The sequence below is a fragment of the Chanos chanos genome, chromosome 7 (assembly GCF_902362185.1).
Source record: "Chanos chanos chromosome 7, fChaCha1.1, whole genome shotgun sequence".
In the NCBI taxonomy this organism is placed as follows: Eukaryota; Metazoa; Chordata; class Actinopteri; order Gonorynchiformes; family Chanidae; genus Chanos; species Chanos chanos.
Genome location: NC_044501.1, coordinates 10,535,967 through 10,555,173, shown reverse-complemented (window position 1 = coordinate 10,555,173; position 19,207 = coordinate 10,535,967). Strand labels below are relative to the sequence as shown.

The following is a 19,207-nucleotide window of genomic DNA, read 5'->3' as shown; positions in this document are numbered from 1 at the left end:
TATTTATATAAGGTTAGGTCACAAACGGGCATATCTGGCCTGAGTCTGTCTCATGAAAGACATAATGGTCTCATCTGTAATTCCGTGTTCAGGGCCACAAAATAGAAACCAAACACCGTATGAGGTAGTCAGCTGGAAGACGTGAAGTAGGACTTAAAGAGAAAAACAATTATAACAATTCCATCGTATGTTTCTGTATTAGGTCAGTTCTCTATCTACAACGATGTCTACACCAGCAAGAAGACGACTAATGCGGGATTTTAAAAGGTGAACTGTTTAAGAATGGACCAGTTGTTTAACGGCACCACCTTCCTCGGAGTAGGCTAGTTGTTGTTACTAGTTATTCACGAAGTAATTACACTTACTTCTTGTTTTAATGTGAATATTAACTGAAATCAACAATATATGCTATACGTTTAATTGTTACAGTTGAGATTGCTTGGACAACAAATCTCAAATTTGTATCCTGTCGACACACGTTGCATTAATCTGTAGCGCTTGACATGGTGGTTCAACAGCAGTAATCTAAATGCGGTGCTGTTTGTAACTGTTTATGTTTTCCGGTAATTTTAACAGACTTCAGGAAGATCCACCGGCCGGTGTTAGTGGTGCCCCGTCCGAAAACAACATTATGGTGTGGAACGCAGTTATATTTGGGTAAGGAACAGCCTGCGGGCTTAACTAATAAATATTAGTCTACTGTGTCAGGGAAAAGATAGTCTCTCGCTTGGAGTGAGATATTCTGTAACCCAAACTGCACGTGACACCTCAGCACCCCTTTAAACAGCAACGATCCACATGGCTCTCTGTTCCTTATTTCCATTCACTATTTTCCACATCATACGTTAACGACTCACCGTTTATTCTGCTCGGGAAATTTGGTCGACGAGTGTGTTTGTGTGAAGCGTCAGGCCATGTTATTAACTACCACTTTGCGATGGTTTTGTTTTCATTACAGACCTGAAGGAACTCCATTTGAAGATGGTAAGAATCTCAGCTATCCTAAGATATTTTACCTCATACTGGAGTGTGTGTGTGTGTGTGTGTGTGTGCTTGTGTGTGTTTTTTAAATACATTGACTTAATGTGTTTGTATTTATCATCCAAAATTCTCCCCTGTAATAGGTACTTTTAAGCTGACAGTAGAGTTTACAGAAGAATACCCCAATAAACCACCAACAGTGAGATTCACCTCAAAGATGTTTCACCCAAATGGTACATAAACAGGACTTCTCTCTCAAATCAGTCGGATACACGTTTAAATATGTGTATCTCGATACCGAATCATCGCCTTGATCAGTGATAACAATTGTATGGGGCACTTTACAAATCACAGTGTATCTGCTTTAATTAACTTAACTGTGCAATGAACTTGATTGATTGCCTTAATTAACTGCTTTATGTTCATATGCAGAAGTTTTTTTTTAATAGCCATTCTGTTTACTTCACTTTTTTCTGCCTTTCTTCCGTTTTTCAGTTTATGCAGATGGCAGTATATGTCTTGATATTCTTCAGAACCGCTGGAGTCCCACGTATGACGTTTCTTCAATTCTGACATCTATCCAGGTATAACATTTTCAACAAATACTCGTTATTCGTGATTATTATACCACTAGAATATGAAGAAAATACTTGACATAAGGGAGACTTTGCACACACACACAAACAAACAAAAAAAACAAAACAAAAAGCATCAAGCTGTGATACCACATTTTGACTGTGCTGTGTCGTTTTCAGCTAATTTGTGTTCGTAAAATATTTGTTCATCGATGCCTGTTTCTTTTTCATTTCCCCTCTAGTCTTTGCTGGATGAACCAAACCCAAACAGTCCAGCAAACAGCCAAGCTGCTCAGCTTTACCAGGAAAACAAGCGAGAGTATGAGAAACGTGTGTCAGCCATTGTTGAGCAAAGCTGGAGAGACAGTTGACCGGTCACTCATCCTTCATTCCTGCCCTGAGAACAGCAAACCTTGAGTGTTTTTTTTTGTTTTTTTTTTAGTTTAGCTGTGTGTTTGCTGGGACATCCCCCCCCCCTCTCTCTTATTCTTTGACACACAGGTCTCCTGCACTTTACCCACCCACGCGCCCCCGATCCCCACTCATCCTTCCAACGGTATTGGAGAACTTTTACTCTTTCCAGTCTGGAGCGCTCTACTTACCCTCTGTTGAAGTAACCAAATAAGGTGAATCTGAATGATGATGATGATGATGATGATGATGATGATGTTTTTGTTGTTGTTGTTGATGATGATGATGATGATGATAATATGCAATGGCCTTTTTTTTAATGGAGTTGAAACCTCACTTGAGTGGTGCTGGGGGAAAAAAAAAAAAGAAAAGAAAATCTGTGAATTGTCTGTGCCTGCACTGGAACTGTCCCACCTCTGAAATCCCATGATGCAGTGTTGTGTGCTCCTTTTTTTTGTATGCATGAAATGTGTGATTTTACTCTTCATAATGTGTTGTCACTTTTTGTGTCCCTCTTGTATATTGTTAGGATGGATCTTGAATTTCATGTACAGTATCTGTGCAGATTGTTTTAAAAAAAAAAAAGAAAAAAAAAAAGTTCCCTTTCATCGTTTAGACATTAAAGGGCTACCTTTACTAACAAAGTGTCACAGATTCTTTTTCGATATCCTTTGAAGTCAAAATTGATGTGGTTTATTTATATGGTATGGATTTAAACGATTTGTTTACTGGCTGAAATGCTTCAGCAGCTCGGATCATTTTCACCGAACCACTCGAGAATTTCACTGGCCTGTGGCTTGTAGCTCTTCTCGTCACTGATTGGACAGAACGAGCCAAGACTTCCCTTTTACCTGCCCTCACCTGCCTAATGTTCCTTTAGGGGAAAGAAAAGGAGTTATTTGGCACGTGTTCTTTAACGGTCAAATTCTGACCGTTTCCACATACCTCATTAAAGTGTTACTAGTTTGTACTTACAGTTTCTGAGTACTATTAAGAAGAGAGCCAGTGTCGTTCTTCATAGCTGACATGTACGAAAGAGACATCGATAATACGGTTTGTGGCTCTTACCGTAACGTCACTGTCTGCCACACCTCTGCGAGAATGTTTGAATAGTGAGATGAAACACACAGCACAGATATCTTCATTTAGTTGTTTATCTTTTGTTAATATCGCTAATCATGATATTTCAAATAGGACACTAAACACCACATGTATGCCTAATGCCGCATGTGGACAAAACATTTTTTAAAAAAAAGTGCTTTGACAACAAAAAAAAAAAGGACAATTTTGTCCATTTTCTCATACAGAACACTCTTAGATACACGAGTCATTACACATTTACATATGCACACTTTGACAAAACACTATTTTAAGTATAGTCACAAGCCTACTGCCTTAGTCTTGAACCAGCATAGTGAAAAACACACAGCTAAGGATGTCACAGTACAGATTTTTCACAATATACAAGAATGGTTATATACCATGAACATTTCTTTCACATTAGTTCGTCTAACCGTAAAACGACTACCATTACTGCCCCCTTTAAGTGAGCACAAGGGATACATAAGGCTAAGGTTTAAAGTGGCAAAGCTGCGGTTTTGTAAATTCCCATTGTTTCAAGGAAAAGCTGCTACTTCTTGGAATCTTGAAACGCAGTTACCACAGATAGTGGAATGCAACAAGTCTGCATTTGTGGATAAAACTTAAAAGAGAAAACTTAAAAACGTTATTTAAGAATACAACTGATGTGGCATTAGAGCATGCCTTGACAGTAAGTGGGTTTGTCAGGGTAATATTTTTTGTAGAAAATGACGTCATGAAGTGAATCGCATTATCGCCTTCGTTAATACCTGCTGATTCTCTGGAGCTGGATGACGATATTGTAAAATTTCTCACTGTGACATCATTAGTGGGGGTAGAGGTTATGAATCGAACATAAAATACAATATTCCAAACATGAATCAGGTCCTTCGAAGGATGAAACAAACACGGGGGAAAAAAAAGGTATAGAAATAAACATGATTACGTGACATAAATAAAAACAACTCTGTAGAGTACACCAGGTATACAGCTACCTGTTATAGGCCCTTTCCCTCTTGGATTTTTCCAAGGCTTTGTCCATGGTTTTCTCAGTCTCACCCCTGCATTTTGGACAGTACCACTTCCCTTTGGGTTTGTGGTTCAGCCCTACGCATGAAAAGTGGAACCACTCGATTGGGCATTCGTCGTTGTCGCAGCCAATCATCTCACCATAGGACACTTGCTCACACAGGCAGTAGGTGGGTTCGTTGGGGTCGATGGGCAGGTCGGCTGGGGACGCCTCCCTCTCCGCCTTCGCCTTCGACCTCTTCTTCTTCTTGGAGGTCTTGGCCCTTTTCTCTCTGACTGTAACAGTGATGGTTTCCTCGTGGTGACCGGCGGACGAATTCTCCCTGTTCTCGCTGCTGTGGTTTTTCTGTCGCCGGGAGCGCTTGTTGGCCCCCGACAACCTCTCGGTGGAGCTCAGCGCCTCCTCTCGACGCTTGTCGTCCTCTCTTCTCTTACCCATTACGATGGCGGAGGTGGTGGTGGCCATGGTCTCGTGGGTTTCGCGTCGTCCCTCCAGCAGTTCGGCCAAGCTGTCCACCTGCCGACTGCGGTTCTCCACCAGCTCCACCATCTGACTGGCCAGTTGGATCTTCTCATCGCCCAGCTCCTGGCTGCGGATCAGAGCTCTCTGAATGCAGTGCAGCAAACGCCTCCTCTGGACTGGATCTTCCTCTTGTCTGTGTCTCTCATAAGCCTCGTCTAACTCTTTGAGGATCTCTGCGAAACATACATAATTCCATCTTTAAATCTGTACGGTTAAATTTTTGTAAGAGAAGATGACGTATGCAATCTATTCGCTTCTCAGACAGAGAAAGGAAAGTAAGGCGCTGAAAGGTTTGAGTCTGGTCCGTCTACACTGCTGAACTCAGTTTCTCCGATCCACGGCGTAAACACTTGGCAGCCACTCCGACTCCTTTCCTTATTATTACCATGCAGCAAATCACAATTTAGAAATAACCGGAGTCCCGCCCCGTGTAGTGCTAGAAGACCAACCAAAACTTAAGAACTGCCCCCGGTACGTCCGGAATGGGCGGGCTCCAAACGCCTTGCTGATTCTCTTAACCAATTGCTACACTTTCACCGATGAGGAACCCGAGAAGCGTCACATGGTCCGTCCAATTACAGACAGAAGGGTGGAGTTTGTTGGCTATGCAAATAAAATCTATAGTACATATTACATGCCCGTATCTCTCTAACGCTACAAAAGGGTTGACGCACTTCGTAGGTTAAGGTACCGGGTAATCAGTAACGTTACTTCTGTTACCAAGATACAAATAAAATGGTGTATTTTTGCGAATTATGCATCCCGACATGACATCATTTCAATAGCACAAATGCGACATTTCTCAGTTTATGTTGCAAAGAAACAAGTCAGAGCGATGAGCTACGTGACTCCACCAAAGACAAAGTAAACCACATTGCTACAGATTCAAGTGTCAAAGGTATTGTCTGTAATAAGCAGCCAACATTCAGTTTAGTCCGGTTTTGTTATACATTTCGTCAGTTTAATAAAGTGACTTTAGAGTCGGTGATCTGCAAGAGTCACTGTGATTAAAAATGACGACAGACTGCACCGAGAGAAGTGACAACCGTTCGATGGTTTTGCGTTTAAAATCGTTTTTCGGTCCGTTGTCAAGAGACAGACTATTCAAAACACTAGACTGCATTCTGTAGGCTGCACAACCGACAACAAAGTAGAAAAGCGCCGGGTTATCGTATCGCCATTCCCTAAATTGTTCGCAGGATAAATGTTGACGATCCTTTTGTTTAGAGAAATCAAGAACAGGTCATTGAATCACACATGCAACAGAAGGACCACGGACTCGACTGGAAAACTACCCTCACTTATTGGTACAAATCTACCGTTTACATCTCGGTCAGGCAGAAGTCTATTGTTTTACCCGCACCGTGCAGTGTATTTTCTCGAATTAAAAGGTTACTATTGGAACCTTCGCCATCTCTGACACAGACTTTGGTAAAACCCAAAATAGCATAATCTTACCTTGATATTTAGCATCAATTTCTCTCATGAGAGATACATTTCTTTGTAGGTCGAAAGGCAACGACTCAACCAAGTCTAAATATTCTGTAACATAGTTGGCAACGTGGAGAGGGTCCCAGCCAGCGGTATTCAACATTTTTTATTCCGGTTGCTCTCCTCTATTACTTGTAAATCCGTCTGGAAAATGTCAAAAACAAGGCACATTTGTTCTTCGCGAGTAAGCACTTCAGGCAGAACACGGTAAAATACCCACAGCCCTGCATCAAACCTCAAAAAAAAAAATGCTGGTTCAGTCTGATCCTCAGTCAAACAACACGTATAAATACATAACACTGTAAAATGTTAATGGCACTGATGTCCATTTTATGAAATATATTCCTCTGTGCCGCATTACTTGACTCCAACGTGGAGGTCCTCCTAGTAGTTTCAAACACTTGGGAAACAGTCGGTGTACAAATGCGCATGCGTCAAATGTTGTAAATGGATCACCCGCCTTGTTAGGCAAATATAAATAGGCTTCAGTACAGTGTATATGAATAGACATAAACCTACACAGAAATTCTAAACGGAAGTCATAACATTACTTAGTGTTCTGGTGCGCCGTTTCTGCTTAGCAAACCATTGATGATGATATAGTAGCATACAGCTAAAATTATAGTGTGGCGCTATCCACCATTGAAGAGGGCTTTTCATTTTTTTTACCCTTTTCGCTGTGTTTCAGTTGTGTTTATACTAAAACAACTTAAAAGAGAAACGGGCTGGTATTGCAACTATTTGGAATTCGCTACTGTCCGCCAATGAGATACAAGGGGCGAGTAAATATATTTACGTCATTATTAACCCCGCCTCACACTACATCACATACCGCAAATGTACGTACGTCTTTGGGTATACTTTTTGGTAGTTAAAGCTCTACGGGAATCAGGTGTTTCGCAACCGTTCTGAGTTCGAATGATTCTTATTACGATTTTCATCTTAACGCACATTCAGAAAATAGTTGGCAAGCCATAGGACAGTTAGCTATGCGTTTACACTCTGTCCTTCCTCTCCCCATGCAAGCTCTGCAGTGCGCAGCCATCTTGAAATTAACATTACTGTCTCTGCAATAACAAATGAAACAGTCCGCTCTCTCCCGCGACCTCATTTTCTTCCGAACCATTATAGTCTCCCCGATCTGACGTTCAAAGATCAAACGGTAACTGAAATGAACTTTGGGATTTGTCCGCCTGTGTGAGTGACATTTAAAAACGAAGGCAGGGGTCCGAACACAGCCTTACATACAGTTAGTCTAACTATTTTAGAAATATTCGGTTTAAAATTCTGGATGTACGTTTATTTAGCCAAACGACCGAAGGACGCTGTTAGACAGTTGTCATCAGAGCGGAACACACCTCCGCGAAGTTACATCATTGGACGTAGTGCAAATGTACCACCGTGCCACCGAAGCTACGACTAACAGATGACAATGAGGTTTTACAGAACACTAGTCAGACATGCGAAGTCGCTGAATTTAAGCTGCAAAACTAGATATGGCACACACGATTCATTTAGGGCAACGCCGTTGGCATTCAACAGCAATGCCTCATGTTCAGAGCCGGAGAAGAGATGGCTCAAACCAACAGGCTTTGACACAGGCATACGGACCTACAACAGTCTTACCAAACAGAAAGAACCTTTAGTGCTGACACAGGAGGGAATTGCCACTTGGTAAGAAATAGCATGCTTCCTCTTACACCTGGGACTTCTTGGGGGTTTTGCCTCATAGCATGTCACACAATGATCGTGCTTTGTTGTTACTTTGAAGGTACAGCTGTGGACCCACGGTTTATGACCATGCTCATCTCGGACACGCATGGTGAGTTTTCGGTGTGTCTGTATACGTGCCGTTGCTCCATTCATTGCTTTTTTTTTGAAAATCAGTTTGTATTGTATCATTTCATCAGACGAGCTTTTTAGTCGTGTATGACGACACAGGTGTGTGGCCATGTGTACAGGAGAATTCAGTGGAACTTGTAAACAAAGTGGACTCTTCTACATCACTGCCAAGTATAAAACACATAGCAGTTAAAAGGAGAATGCATGCAAGTCTACATTAACACTACACATATAGAGCTACATTAACTACGGTAAATATATACTAACGTGCACCAGTTGTCAGAGCCAGGTGTGTTACTTTGACTGCAATTTCAGAATGGTGCTATGATCTGAGGTTTCGCCATTACCTATCAAGCGGATTAATTCGGATCTATCTTCTTATGTTCTGTCCAGCTCTTATGTGCGATTTGACATTCTGCAGCGGATTTTATCCAGGGTATTCGGAGTTAACGTAATACACGTCATGGTCATCACAGACATTGACGATAAGATCATACAGAGAAGCCTCAAGGTGAGCGCATCCAGTGGCCTGTTTGTATATTATCCCATATTATTTGAATTAATATCATTAATATTGTTCTGTTTGTCACAATTTCTAACCAAAGACTGTGCGTGATTTTTCGCGCGAGTTTTGAAGTGAGACCAACTCAAATGTGTTAAAATTACATCTGTGAATGGATTTGTGGACTAAAGTGCCTATTGTTTGTGGACTGCTTTTATCTGAGTTGGTGAGCATTGAACGGAATGTTTTTGTTTTTTGACAGGAGAACATTTCTCCAACAGTGCTTGCTAGAATGTATGAAGAAGACTTCAAAAGGGATATGCACGCATTGAAGGTATAAAGCAACTTTTAACTTTTGTTCAAATTTAGTTCTTTATTGATGGAAAAACACACAAGATGGACACTTCCACAATGTGATGCGGTTACTAGTTACGAGAAACCACGACGACCTTTTTTTGGCTTTTCTGCTTTTCTTTTTAAAATCCTTTAGGTCATTCCTCCGGCCGTCTACATGAGAGTCACAGAGAATATACCTCAGATAATAGCTTTCATTGAACGCATTATCCAAAATGGACATGGTTACGCCACAAGTCAAGGTCAGATTTCACTATGGGTATATGCTTATAGGTAACTCTATAATGTGTCATTCAGAATCAGTGATTTAGCAAAACTTTTAAAAAAATCTGCTCGTTCTTCATCCAGGGGATGTTTATTTTGATACACAGTCCATTGGTAATCGCTATGGTAAACTGGTGAACCTGGGAAGTACAGTTCCGGAGACAGGTATGTTTAGTCTGTTCCATTAATCCAGTTTCAGTAGGTTCTTAAACATTTGTACATGTCGTCCAGGATGTGCCTTTTTCTTATTATTGATGATGTTGTTGTTTTTCTAGCTGATGGAGAAAAACGGGATCCACGGGATTTTGCGTTGTGGAAAGCATCCAAGCCACGGGAACCTTACTGGGAGTCTCCATGGGGGAATGGAAGGCCAGGTTGGCACATTGAATGCTCCACCATTGCCAGGTAATGGAACCCGTCTTCAGTCGTCCAGGGCACATTTCTGCATGAGGTCCTCAGTGTGCTGGATTTTGTAAAGCTCACTTTGACCTTGTTTCTAGCTCTGGTTCGGTTGTGCTTTCCTTTCTAAGTGAATATATCTGTCAGAGGTGATTAACTGAAGCTTCTTCAGTGGCCTGTATTTTCTCTTCATGCTTAATGTCGGAAATAATAGAATCTTGTTGTTACAGTAGAGAAATGAAGGACCTTCATGTTGAATTCATGTCATGACTTTCATCTTGGTATTGTCTCTTTGCATTCTGAGCCACTGTCTCTATGGACGACATTAATGGTAGTTGTAAGTGTTGTCGGGTTTTTGTTTCGGCATGCGTCATCTACAGCTCTGTGTTTGGGAACCGATTGGATATCCATTCTGGGGGAATCGACTTGGCCTTCCCACACCACGAGAACGAGATCGCTCAGTGTGAGGCCTACCACCAATGTAAGCAATGGGGCAACTACTTCCTTCACTCAGGTAAGGCCGCTTTTATGATTGGCGTGTGTGTGCAACTGTGTACCGGCGGGAAGAGCCAGGATTTTGCTGCTGACTTAATTTGATGTTTCTTCGATAAGAAGCTATGAGAGACTTTTTTTCTCATTAAAAGCAGAAATAATGCTGAGCGCAGTCAAAACATTTAATTTACCAAGAAAACTTGATAGAAATCTTTTATCTGTGGCAAAGGAAGTTACATAAACATTCACTGTACTCTCAAGGGCACCTGCATTTAAAAGGAAGTACAGAGAAGATGTCCAAGTCCTTAAAGAATTACATAACCATAAAGGTAAAATATCCCATCCTAAAATAAGTCTCTTTTTAAACCAAGATTTTCAGTGTGTTAAGGGAGGTGTCAGATGCCTCTTTCTGTATATTTTCAGGAGTTTCTACAGTCCTACACTTCCAATGAGTTCAGAATGTTTTGCCTGTTGACCAAGTACAGATCTGGTAGGTTTTACAGTGCTGCATAGTCTTTGTTCACGGCTAATGTGCAGCTTTCTATGGAGAAGGGTTCATGAAGAACCAGTGCTCACTCAGTTCAAGAAGAAGACCAAATTCACAAACACTGTCATGTAGATCAGGGATTCTCAACTCCAGCCCTGCTGGGGGCCCCGCTGTCTTGCACGTGTTTGTTTTAACTCAGGACTGACACACCCGATTCCACTGATCAATTAATCATCAAGCCCTTGATTAGCTCAATTAACTGTGACAAATAGGAGTTAAAACAAAGACGTGCAGGACAGTGGGCCCCCAGGGCTGGAGTTGAGAATCGCCGATGTAGATTGTCTATTCAGCTTGTGTGCCAAAAAGTGGTTCGTCGTAAACCAAGGACTGTCCTCATCGTGTGTTCGTTTGTTCCTTCCCCCAGCTATTGACTACAGTCCTGCCAGTATGAACGAAGCTCGCTGCTCTTTGGATACCATCTCTGCCTTTAGCCACAGTGCCCAGGCCTACATGCAAGGCCAGCTCCAATGCCAACCAGTAGATGAAGGGGTCCTTTGGGAAAAGTAAGAGAACTTGGAAAACCGCAAAACCTCTCTGCGAAAGTTTGGTCCTGCACAAGAGACCTACGAGTATTTTAAGTTTAGTTAGTGTCACATTTTAAGGTTAGAATGGGAAAGGCTTGAAGCAACGCAGGAATGTTGAATTGTTTGCACTGTGCATCTGTTACTTGTTCCTTGAGCTCAGAAATCGAGTAAAAGTCACCTGCAGTGTTTCTACACAACGGGACGCGCCACGCGTCCGGTTGACTTTTCTCCGTTTTCAAAGGTTATCCGCTACCCAAGCTAGCGTTCGAACGGCCTTGGCAGATGACTTTGACACTCCGAAGGCTGTTGTTGCAATCATGAACCTCATTCACCATGGGAACTGTCAGCTCCAGCCCATCACCAAGGTAACGCATCCTGGGCTGGATTTGCTAAGCTTTATAGATTCAAGGAGACATTTATCGTGGTATCTTGAATGTACCTCTGCACCAATTTTTAAATCATAATTTTGATGGTTTTATCTTGCCCTTTATTGTGTGTTAAAGTGAATATAGCCTCTTTCGACTCCAAAATGTTTGTAAATATAGACCATTTTTTCATCTTTTTAAAGATTTGGGAGCTTTTGCACAATGTCTTGGTTTAACTGGATCAGTTGCCTTCTATGTATGCAGTCTTGATCTGTTAAACTTATTCTCTAAATATTATCTCATATTTATCTCCATAGTCTGTTTATCTCAACTGTCTGATTTCCCTCTCTCCTAAGACTGATAAGTCATCCAGAAGTCCAGCTGTGTTTGGGGCGATGCTATCCTACATCAGGGAGATTATGGACATCCTGGGAGTGAACCTGCAAGAGGAAAAGGTTTGATATATGAAAAAATTAACTTAAGGCACCAAGAAACCAAGTCCACCACATATCATAGCTCCTTAGTCATCCAGGCATCAAAGACTGAAATAATCCATAATCCTCTAAAATTATACACATCTCTTACTCTTCCGTAGGAGTCCCTGGCAGGAGACTCATCTGCTGTTTTGCACAACGTGGTGGAGCAGTTGGTGCAGTTTCGGAGTGAAGTGCGAGCTTTCGCTCTCTCCGTAGACGAGCAGACCCCTCAGTCTGGGGGACAGGGGGGCAGTAAGCGGCCACGCCCGGACAGACTACCTCTACTGAAGGCCTGTGATGTCTTGCGTAGGGATCTAGCCCCTCTGGGCGTTCACATCAAGGTTGGAACACTAGATGTGATCACAAAATGTGATTGCTTTAGTTATGAACAAGTTTATGGTGAATAATAATTAATTCTAATAGCGATAATAATACGTTTAGCTTGAAAGTGTCGAGGACCAAGGACAGTGTTCAAAAATTGAATAATGCACATTGACATTCTCTGTTTTTATAATGTAACATCTCGAAACAGAGATTTAGTAAATAATGTCTAAAAGTAGAAAGGACATAGAGAAAGTCGTAGAAAAAGTAAATGGGGTCTGAACACGAGATGGTGGCTGATCAGCTTTTAGTCTTGTATTAAATGAGTCTTCAGGAGGCTTGTGAATTTCTAGAAGGTAATTATTGTTAGAGTTTGGATTCGAAACACAGCTAACAGAATGGTCCTGCCAAGAATGTGACGATTAGTTTGGATGATGTAGCACAGGCTTGTCTGGCAGTGATGGAGTGAAGGTTGTGGCATAGGGCAAAAGGGAGACGTGTATAAGAGCTCCAGACAGAACCAGCCAGTCAGGTCACAGCAGGTTCACTTTGCTGCATCCGTTTGGCTCTAATTTACATTCATACAGCAGGGGAGAGAAATCCAGGTGGATTGAGGAGCAGTAGCAATAGTTCTTGTAGGCAAAGCACACCAGGTACCATGTAAAACATAGCTAGTTGGGGATCTGATCATTCTAATGAATAATTCAAAAATGAATAATACTGTTAACTTTTTTTTTTCTTTTCACCCAATCTCTTTTAAACTGTTATTCGTTGATATATAGAAATGCATACATTATACCAGTCCTCACTGACCTGTTTTAACAGTGTAAACTTTTTTCTTTTTTTTTTTACAAGTTTTGTGTTTACTAAAGAGCTTATCTTCATGCCTGCTGTATTTGATCACAGGACCGAGGAGTCAACTCGACATGGGAGATCACACAGCCACGACAGGAGAAGAAGGAGGAGGAGAAGTAGACATCCTGTGATAAAGCGTGGATTTCCGAACCAACGCTGCGGGGGCAAATGACTGGAAAGCCTCAGGCGATGCGGACTGAACGAATGAAAGACTGCCAACATTTAAACGATCGTCCGTTGGAACTTCAATTCATTAAATCCACTTCTTTTTTTTCTTTTTTTTTAATAAATGAGCATCAGAACACTTAGAACTCTAGAAGACGACAGAACCATGGCGACTCAAAAACATTATGGTTAATGAAGAAGAAGAAGCTGATGACGACAATGATGATTATGATGACAGTGGAGATGATGGTGATTGAGGATGATGATGATGATCTTGATGGTTGTCCTGTTGTCTGTTATTCAGATGAATCAATGATAGATACGCTTTATGTTTTGCCATTTTGTTCTCGCGAGGAAGTTTAAAGCACTGAATGTTGTTGCTCATAAGAATATCTGTGAGAACACAGAAATGAACTGTTAGGGAATGCTATGGCAGTTCTCCAATGTTTTGTACTTACCTGTTGACAAGAAATGTTTTGAAGGCTGATGGCTTTTATCTGTTTTTGCTTACTTGATTGTTTGTTTTTTTTGTTTTGCTTTACTGTAGGGGTCCAACATATATTTACCCTACAAAACCAAAATGTGGCATTAGCAACCTGAGCAGCCTCCACAAACCAGTTATTTTGCTTCTAAAGATGCATTGATCAAGTTAACCATACTGCATCACAGGGGTGCAAAAAGTAGAAGTACTCTTGCTAAAAAAAGTCCTCTCAGTAGAGCAAAAGTATCCCTCCTGACAAATACTTAAGAGTAAAATAGTCTCTCATTTACAATTTACAAAAACAGTTGTCTGTTTAACTCGGGGTAATTTTTTTTTTTTTTTTCAGCAAGAGTGCTTCTACTTTTACTTTTGCCACCCCCCTAGGCTTTTATTTTAGTATGACTGTTTCTAGTTCTAGTTGCATTTAAGAATATTTCACTGGAAACCTTTAGATTGTGCCTGTAACTGTTCCCCATCTTTACGCAGGTAACCAATTACCGCAGAATCCAATATTGGGGTTTTTTTTTTTGTTTGTTTGGTTTTTTTTTTTCTATGAATTGCTCAAGTTGGTGCCGACCAGCATTGCTCAGTCTCTTCAATAGCTCCTTTAACCTCATTGTTTGGGTTCCAGTGCTGAAGCAGCCCTCCTAAATCAGTTAAAAGCACTTTGTGCGAGTGGGAGAAATTATGTGTGTATAAGCTGGGAAACTTCTCAGGTGTTTAGGGAAGCAAGTCTAAGTAACTTTGATTCATGTGTATATCCAAGGCTCTGGAGTAGACTCACTGTAATATCAATACCCTTCAATGTCCTTTTCATTATTTCAGTAGACTTCTCCATTCCAGCCCGGGTAACTTCACACAAATATGAACACAGACAAGCACAGTAATTAGATGAGAGTTGAAGTATTTTCTGTCAGCGTGATCACTTGATCCAAAAAAAAATCAAAACTGTTCAGTGAGATGACGTCAAAGCATTAATCTTATGACACAATCGGGGCATTTTAACTCCATTCGTCCAGCTGAGAAATCCTAACTTCTGCAATATGCCATCAGAAACTGAAAACTGAAAATGTATTCAAGTTACGCTTTAAAGAGAGGTTAAAACTTGGCTATATGCTCTGTCAGTTGTTACAAGATGACTGCGCAAATTCGGTTTCCCGTTTCCCTCTGTGAAAATATAAATACGTAGTTGTATTGTGCACTGGACTATAATGTGGCCTTCATTTACATTTTTTTTACCCGTGAGGTCAAACATATGTGTGGGCATTCATTTACCACACAAAAACAGTGTAAAGAGATTCTGTATCTTTTTTAAAGAACGTATGGAGGGTCGGTCACACGCACTATTCAGTGCAGTGTGCATTATTGCGACCGTTTTCCAGAGCTGAGTCAATATTGTGCAATATTTTAGGATTTTCAGCAGTTTGTGCCTCGTGAATTTCCTGTTTCGTCATCATCTCTGAAGTAAACTAGGGGCGAACGAAGGCAGAAGCGGTTTGACCTCGTTGGGAACTGGAACAAACAGCTGACGATTTGCCAAAGTTTAAATCTTCTTGCTGCGTCTCGAAGAGATCTCATGCGTTTCTCGGTTTTGTTGTTTTTCTATTATACACGCCCAAACTGAAGACCACCCGACAGATTTATACAGTTGATAAAACCGTGAGACGTGTTTTATCTATTTATTTTTCGTACGACACACGTTTTAATGAACATCAATTACAGGATTGAGATAGAATCAGCGTCTCCACTTAAAGTTTCTAGACGCCGCGTGAGCAGGAGTATGCCTGGGCCAGGAAAAATGAGAAAACCTGACATTAAATTGGTGATTTTAGGGGACATGAACGTAGGTAAAACCTCATTGTTGCACAGGTACACTGAAAGGTGTTTTAAAGATACACTGAGCACAGTCGGGGGAGCTTTCTTCTTGAAACAGTGGGGTCCGTACAACATCTCCATTTGGGACACAGCAGGTAGGTACCACCTGTTACAGAAACCTGAAACAGTTTTCAGGTTCATTCTTTGTTGTTCAAGTGTTGAAATTATTGGGAGAAGAAAAAAAAATCTTAAGATGCTGCATTAAACCCAGGGTAATTGTCCACCGCTGCTTTTGATAATTAAAATCCATGAATTCGATGGGAAAAGTTAGTATATCGAAATATTAATTGGGCTGTATGTATCATCTCGTGCCTTGGTTATTGTTCGACGTCACCAGGACTATAGTTAATGCACGTGATGCAATGTGATATCACATTCAAGTTCATCTTTCCTTCTTTTGGCAGAGAAGCCTCATTCTCGGAGTTAACCTTTCGCCCGTATCCTGAGGCATTTAAAGTCTAGTCTAGTGGTTTACATGTGATGGAGTTCCTCTGAAATCGACATGTGATCAAGTTCACCGTAAATCGACAATCCTTTAATTCAGTTCAGGAGTTCGAAATGAGACAAAAGAAAAAAACTTGCCTTTTGGGAGGTGGGTTATGGGTTTAAGTCATAATTAGGTAAGCCTAAGTAACCTATCTCTACCGTTGCCAACGAAGCGGAGCAGATATTTTAACTGTGACAATTAGACGGCTCAAATCGAAGTTTGTACCTGGTTTTGCAACCAGTGAGACTAGTTTGCACACAGCACAAACTCAAATCAGAGCGCAGAACTGTACTGGAATAGAAACCGGGAAAGTACAACGTTACTCAATTACTTCGTTCCGTACGTGATTGACAGATTGAGCGGTCACTATGATCTAACGAGCACTGTTGCCGCTAATCTTTCAGTTCCTGAAACGGTATTAGCAGGGAAACTTGTGTCCGTGGGCAAATCGTTTAAATTGTCCTATACAGTCCCATATTTGGAAACAATTTGTATAAATCACGATGCAGGTACATTGCAGGACTGAACAGTACTGTAGCATAGCAAGTCAGAGTTCAAGTTGGCATCTCAAAGTTATTCACTGGTGTTATCCACCAAGCAAAGATGAATTGTGTCATTATTTGTCTAAGATGTCTGATAGTCCTCAAGTGTTAATTGGTCTTTTCAAATTTAAACCTGTCCTTCCAGGAAATGTGTTAACATGAGTGAAATTCAGTTGTTTAACTCAACAAAGCCAGTTTAATACAGTTGTTAAGAGGACCTAATTAACACGCAGCTCTTTAAGTTCTTAATAGCGTTGCTTGAGACGTCATTTAGATGTTGCAGATTTTTCTCCCTGTGGCAGATTGTGTTTTAAGATAACAAATTATCGTTGTGGTGTCTAGATTGAGGATAGAGATCTAACAATTACAGATGGTAGAGTTGACAACATAGTGTAGTTTATGTGACAACATAATGTAGTTTATGTGACAACAGCCAAGTTTTGGCGTGACATCCACATATGAAGATAGTCTCTTCATCTCACATGAGAAGTGCAAAATGTTGTTTTTTTTATTCCCTTTTAAAGTGGAAGCATTTGAAATGAAGAAAGATGTTTGTGCCATTTGTTTTGACTTTGTAGACGTTCAGATAAAATAAAATGCAGTTCATTCTATTTGAAACAGCTGTTAGAGAGGCATAATTCTCAGGATGTTTACATACACCAAAATTCAACACCAGTCCATCTCAATCTGAATATTCACGTTAATGTCACCATAATATAAGATGCCCCCCCCCCCCCCCGGGTGGATTACACAAACCAGGACTTCTTAGCCAGACAGCTGTGCTCCATTTTTTGTCTGTGTTGGCTGTTTCTCATCAGAGGTATCTGTCGACAGGTCGAGAGCAGTTTCACGGACTGGGGTCTATGTATTGCCGTGGGGCCGCTGCCATTATCCTCACGTACGACGTCACCAACTGGCAGAGTCTGGTCGAGCTGGAGGAGCGTTTTCTGGCGCTAACCGACTCTGCCAACAGCGACTGCATCTTCGCTGTCGCCGGCAACAAGGCCGACCTGACCGACGTGCAAGCGCAGGCCCTGACGCCGGAGGGGGTGGGGCCAGAAGAAGGGGGCGGAGTCGGCATCACGCCGCACCCGTCCTGCCCCACCCCTCCGGCCTCGCCCACCACCGTTCACAAGCAGGTGAGTCGCGAGGACGCCATAGCCCTCTACAGCCGAATCGTACGCTACCGTGCGATGGACGAGGAGAGCAGCCCCCCGGCGGAGCGGATGTGCTTCGAGACGAGTGCTAAGACAGGCTACAATGTGGACACGCTCTTTGAGACGCTGTTTGAGCTGGTGCTCCCGTCGATTCTCAAGAAACGTTCTGAAAGAGATTCGCCCACCGTTGACCTCGATGGATCGCACGACGAGGTGAAGAGCAAGAAGGCCCAGTGTTGTGTGTAAGGGAATTCCAGATTAACCCCAAATAGCACTCTAAATGTGAAATGATTTGAGTGGGCTGATTAGTGAACTGTGGTTTTGTTTTTGTTTTGTGTTTTGTTTTTTAAAGCCACTAGGGGGCAGTAGAGAGTCATCACAATATTGCAGATATTTGTTCAGTTGTTTGAGTCCTTTAGAAGGGCCTTAGGGAAGGGAGCGGGGATTCGTTCTTAATTGGGTCTCTGCGAAATGGGTAGAACAGACTCTTCTCCACGGTCTGTTGATAATATATTATTTGTTCTACGGTGAGAAATTTGTCTAAGATTTATATTTTGCTCATTTGCACTATGAAGCACTGATTGTACATTCTTCGCATCAGTCTGGCATGATCAATATATGGTGGAATGTTACATCGGGAGATAACGGTGTCTGACAGACACTGCTGTTCACACATTCATTTTCTGATTTCTCAGTGGCACTTCAGAGTCTCTGAAGGTCGTGGCTATAATGAGGATTTCCTGAACAGATGAGTAGTCACGAAAAGGACTTATGTGTTGTTGACGTAAATCATCTTTCACTTTGTTCCTCTGTGGCCTAAGGATACTGTGAAAATAGTCCACTTTTTGTTTTGCACATAAGTTAAACAGAACATACAAGTCACAGAATTATACATCAGTTGAACCTGTTGCTCCCAGCTCTGCTCCTGGTGTCCCAGCCAATCGAGGCCTTGAGAATTAGTTAATGGTTTGAATCAGGTGTTTTTATAGCAGGGTGAGGCGTAACATGCTGTAGACCTTCAGGGGCCGAACTGGGAGACAGAACTGGGTAAAACAGAAGATGCAAAGTTGGTGTATATGTCCTTTATAGTGAATGAGTGTATATTTTGATTTCTTTTGTTGTGGTTGCATGTTTTAAATGATTTTATTTTTCATCCGTGCCTGCTGTGAGAAATGTTTATATTCTTTTAAATGCTTTGTGCCTTTTTTGAACATGCTGAAATAAAGTTTTGTAAGTTATAAACAATCCCTCGCAATGAAGTGTTTCATCTCTGTCTGTGGGATTGTTGGTCTGTGCATGTACATTTCTTTCATTCCAAATCTTTATGAAGTCTTTATGTTGTTTGCCTTGGTGGAAGTTGGTTAAGCTGATGGAATTATGCAGGTTTACCAGCAAAGCAAAAGCAAGCAAAAATGCATAGTTTAAACCACCAGAGGGCGCTCTTTCAATGATACTCTGCACCTGAAAGT

General features: G+C 41.4%; 4 protein-coding genes across 6 annotated transcripts; 3 read left to right on the top strand and 1 right to left on the bottom strand.

Annotated features, from left to right (window-relative positions):
* Positions 1-163: 163 nt before the first annotated feature.
* LOC115816900 (ubiquitin-conjugating enzyme E2 A-like) lies at positions 164-2,208 on the top strand. 2 transcript variants are annotated; one of them, XM_030780074.1, is made up of 6 exons: positions 164-267; positions 577-657; positions 959-984; positions 1,125-1,214; positions 1,477-1,565; positions 1,799-2,208. In XM_030780074.1, the coding sequence occupies exons 1-6, from the start codon at positions 224-226 to the stop codon at positions 1,925-1,927; spliced, it is 459 nt and encodes a 152-aa protein (XP_030635934.1). In that variant the 5' UTR covers positions 164-223; the 3' UTR covers positions 1,928-2,208. The 2 variants fall into 2 exon arrangements, with proteins under 2 accessions (XP_030635934.1, XP_030635935.1); XM_030780075.1 differs by lacking the exon at positions 1,125-1,214.
* A 1,474-nt stretch (positions 2,209-3,682) lies between these two features.
* Positions 3,683-6,256, bottom strand: LOC115816950 (inhibitor of growth protein 1-like). Its single transcript, XM_030780147.1, has 2 exons — positions 6,058-6,256; positions 3,683-4,772 (listed from the first exon to the last, which is right to left on the bottom strand). The coding sequence occupies exons 1-2, from the start codon at positions 6,191-6,193 to the stop codon at positions 4,039-4,041; spliced, it is 870 nt and encodes a 289-aa protein (XP_030636007.1). The 5' UTR covers positions 6,194-6,256; the 3' UTR covers positions 3,683-4,038.
* Positions 6,257-7,252: 996 nt separating this feature from the next.
* On the top strand, positions 7,253-13,286 carry cars2 (cysteinyl-tRNA synthetase 2, mitochondrial). 2 transcript variants are annotated; one of them, XM_030780313.1, is made up of 15 exons: positions 7,253-7,764; positions 7,862-7,912; positions 8,326-8,443; positions 8,697-8,768; positions 8,925-9,030; positions 9,137-9,217; positions 9,328-9,457; positions 9,832-9,965; positions 10,205-10,272; positions 10,367-10,433; positions 10,855-10,993; positions 11,256-11,379; positions 11,736-11,834; positions 11,975-12,196; positions 13,083-13,286. In XM_030780313.1, the coding sequence occupies exons 1-15, from the start codon at positions 7,517-7,519 to the stop codon at positions 13,149-13,151; spliced, it is 1,728 nt and encodes a 575-aa protein (XP_030636173.1). In that variant the 5' UTR covers positions 7,253-7,516; the 3' UTR covers positions 13,152-13,286. The 2 variants fall into 2 exon arrangements, with proteins under 2 accessions (XP_030636173.1, XP_030636175.1); XM_030780315.1 differs by having other exon boundaries at positions 9,137-9,226; positions 9,337-9,457; positions 11,978-12,196.
* A 2,171-nt stretch (positions 13,287-15,457) lies between these two features.
* Positions 15,458-18,037, top strand: LOC115817463 (ras-related protein Rab-20-like). Its single transcript, XM_030780769.1, has 2 exons — positions 15,458-15,647; positions 17,416-18,037. Exons 1-2 carry the CDS (start codon positions 15,458-15,460, stop codon positions 17,982-17,984), a joined length of 759 nt encoding a protein of 252 aa, XP_030636629.1. The 3' UTR covers positions 17,985-18,037.
* Positions 18,038-19,207: the final 1,170 nt, after the last annotated feature.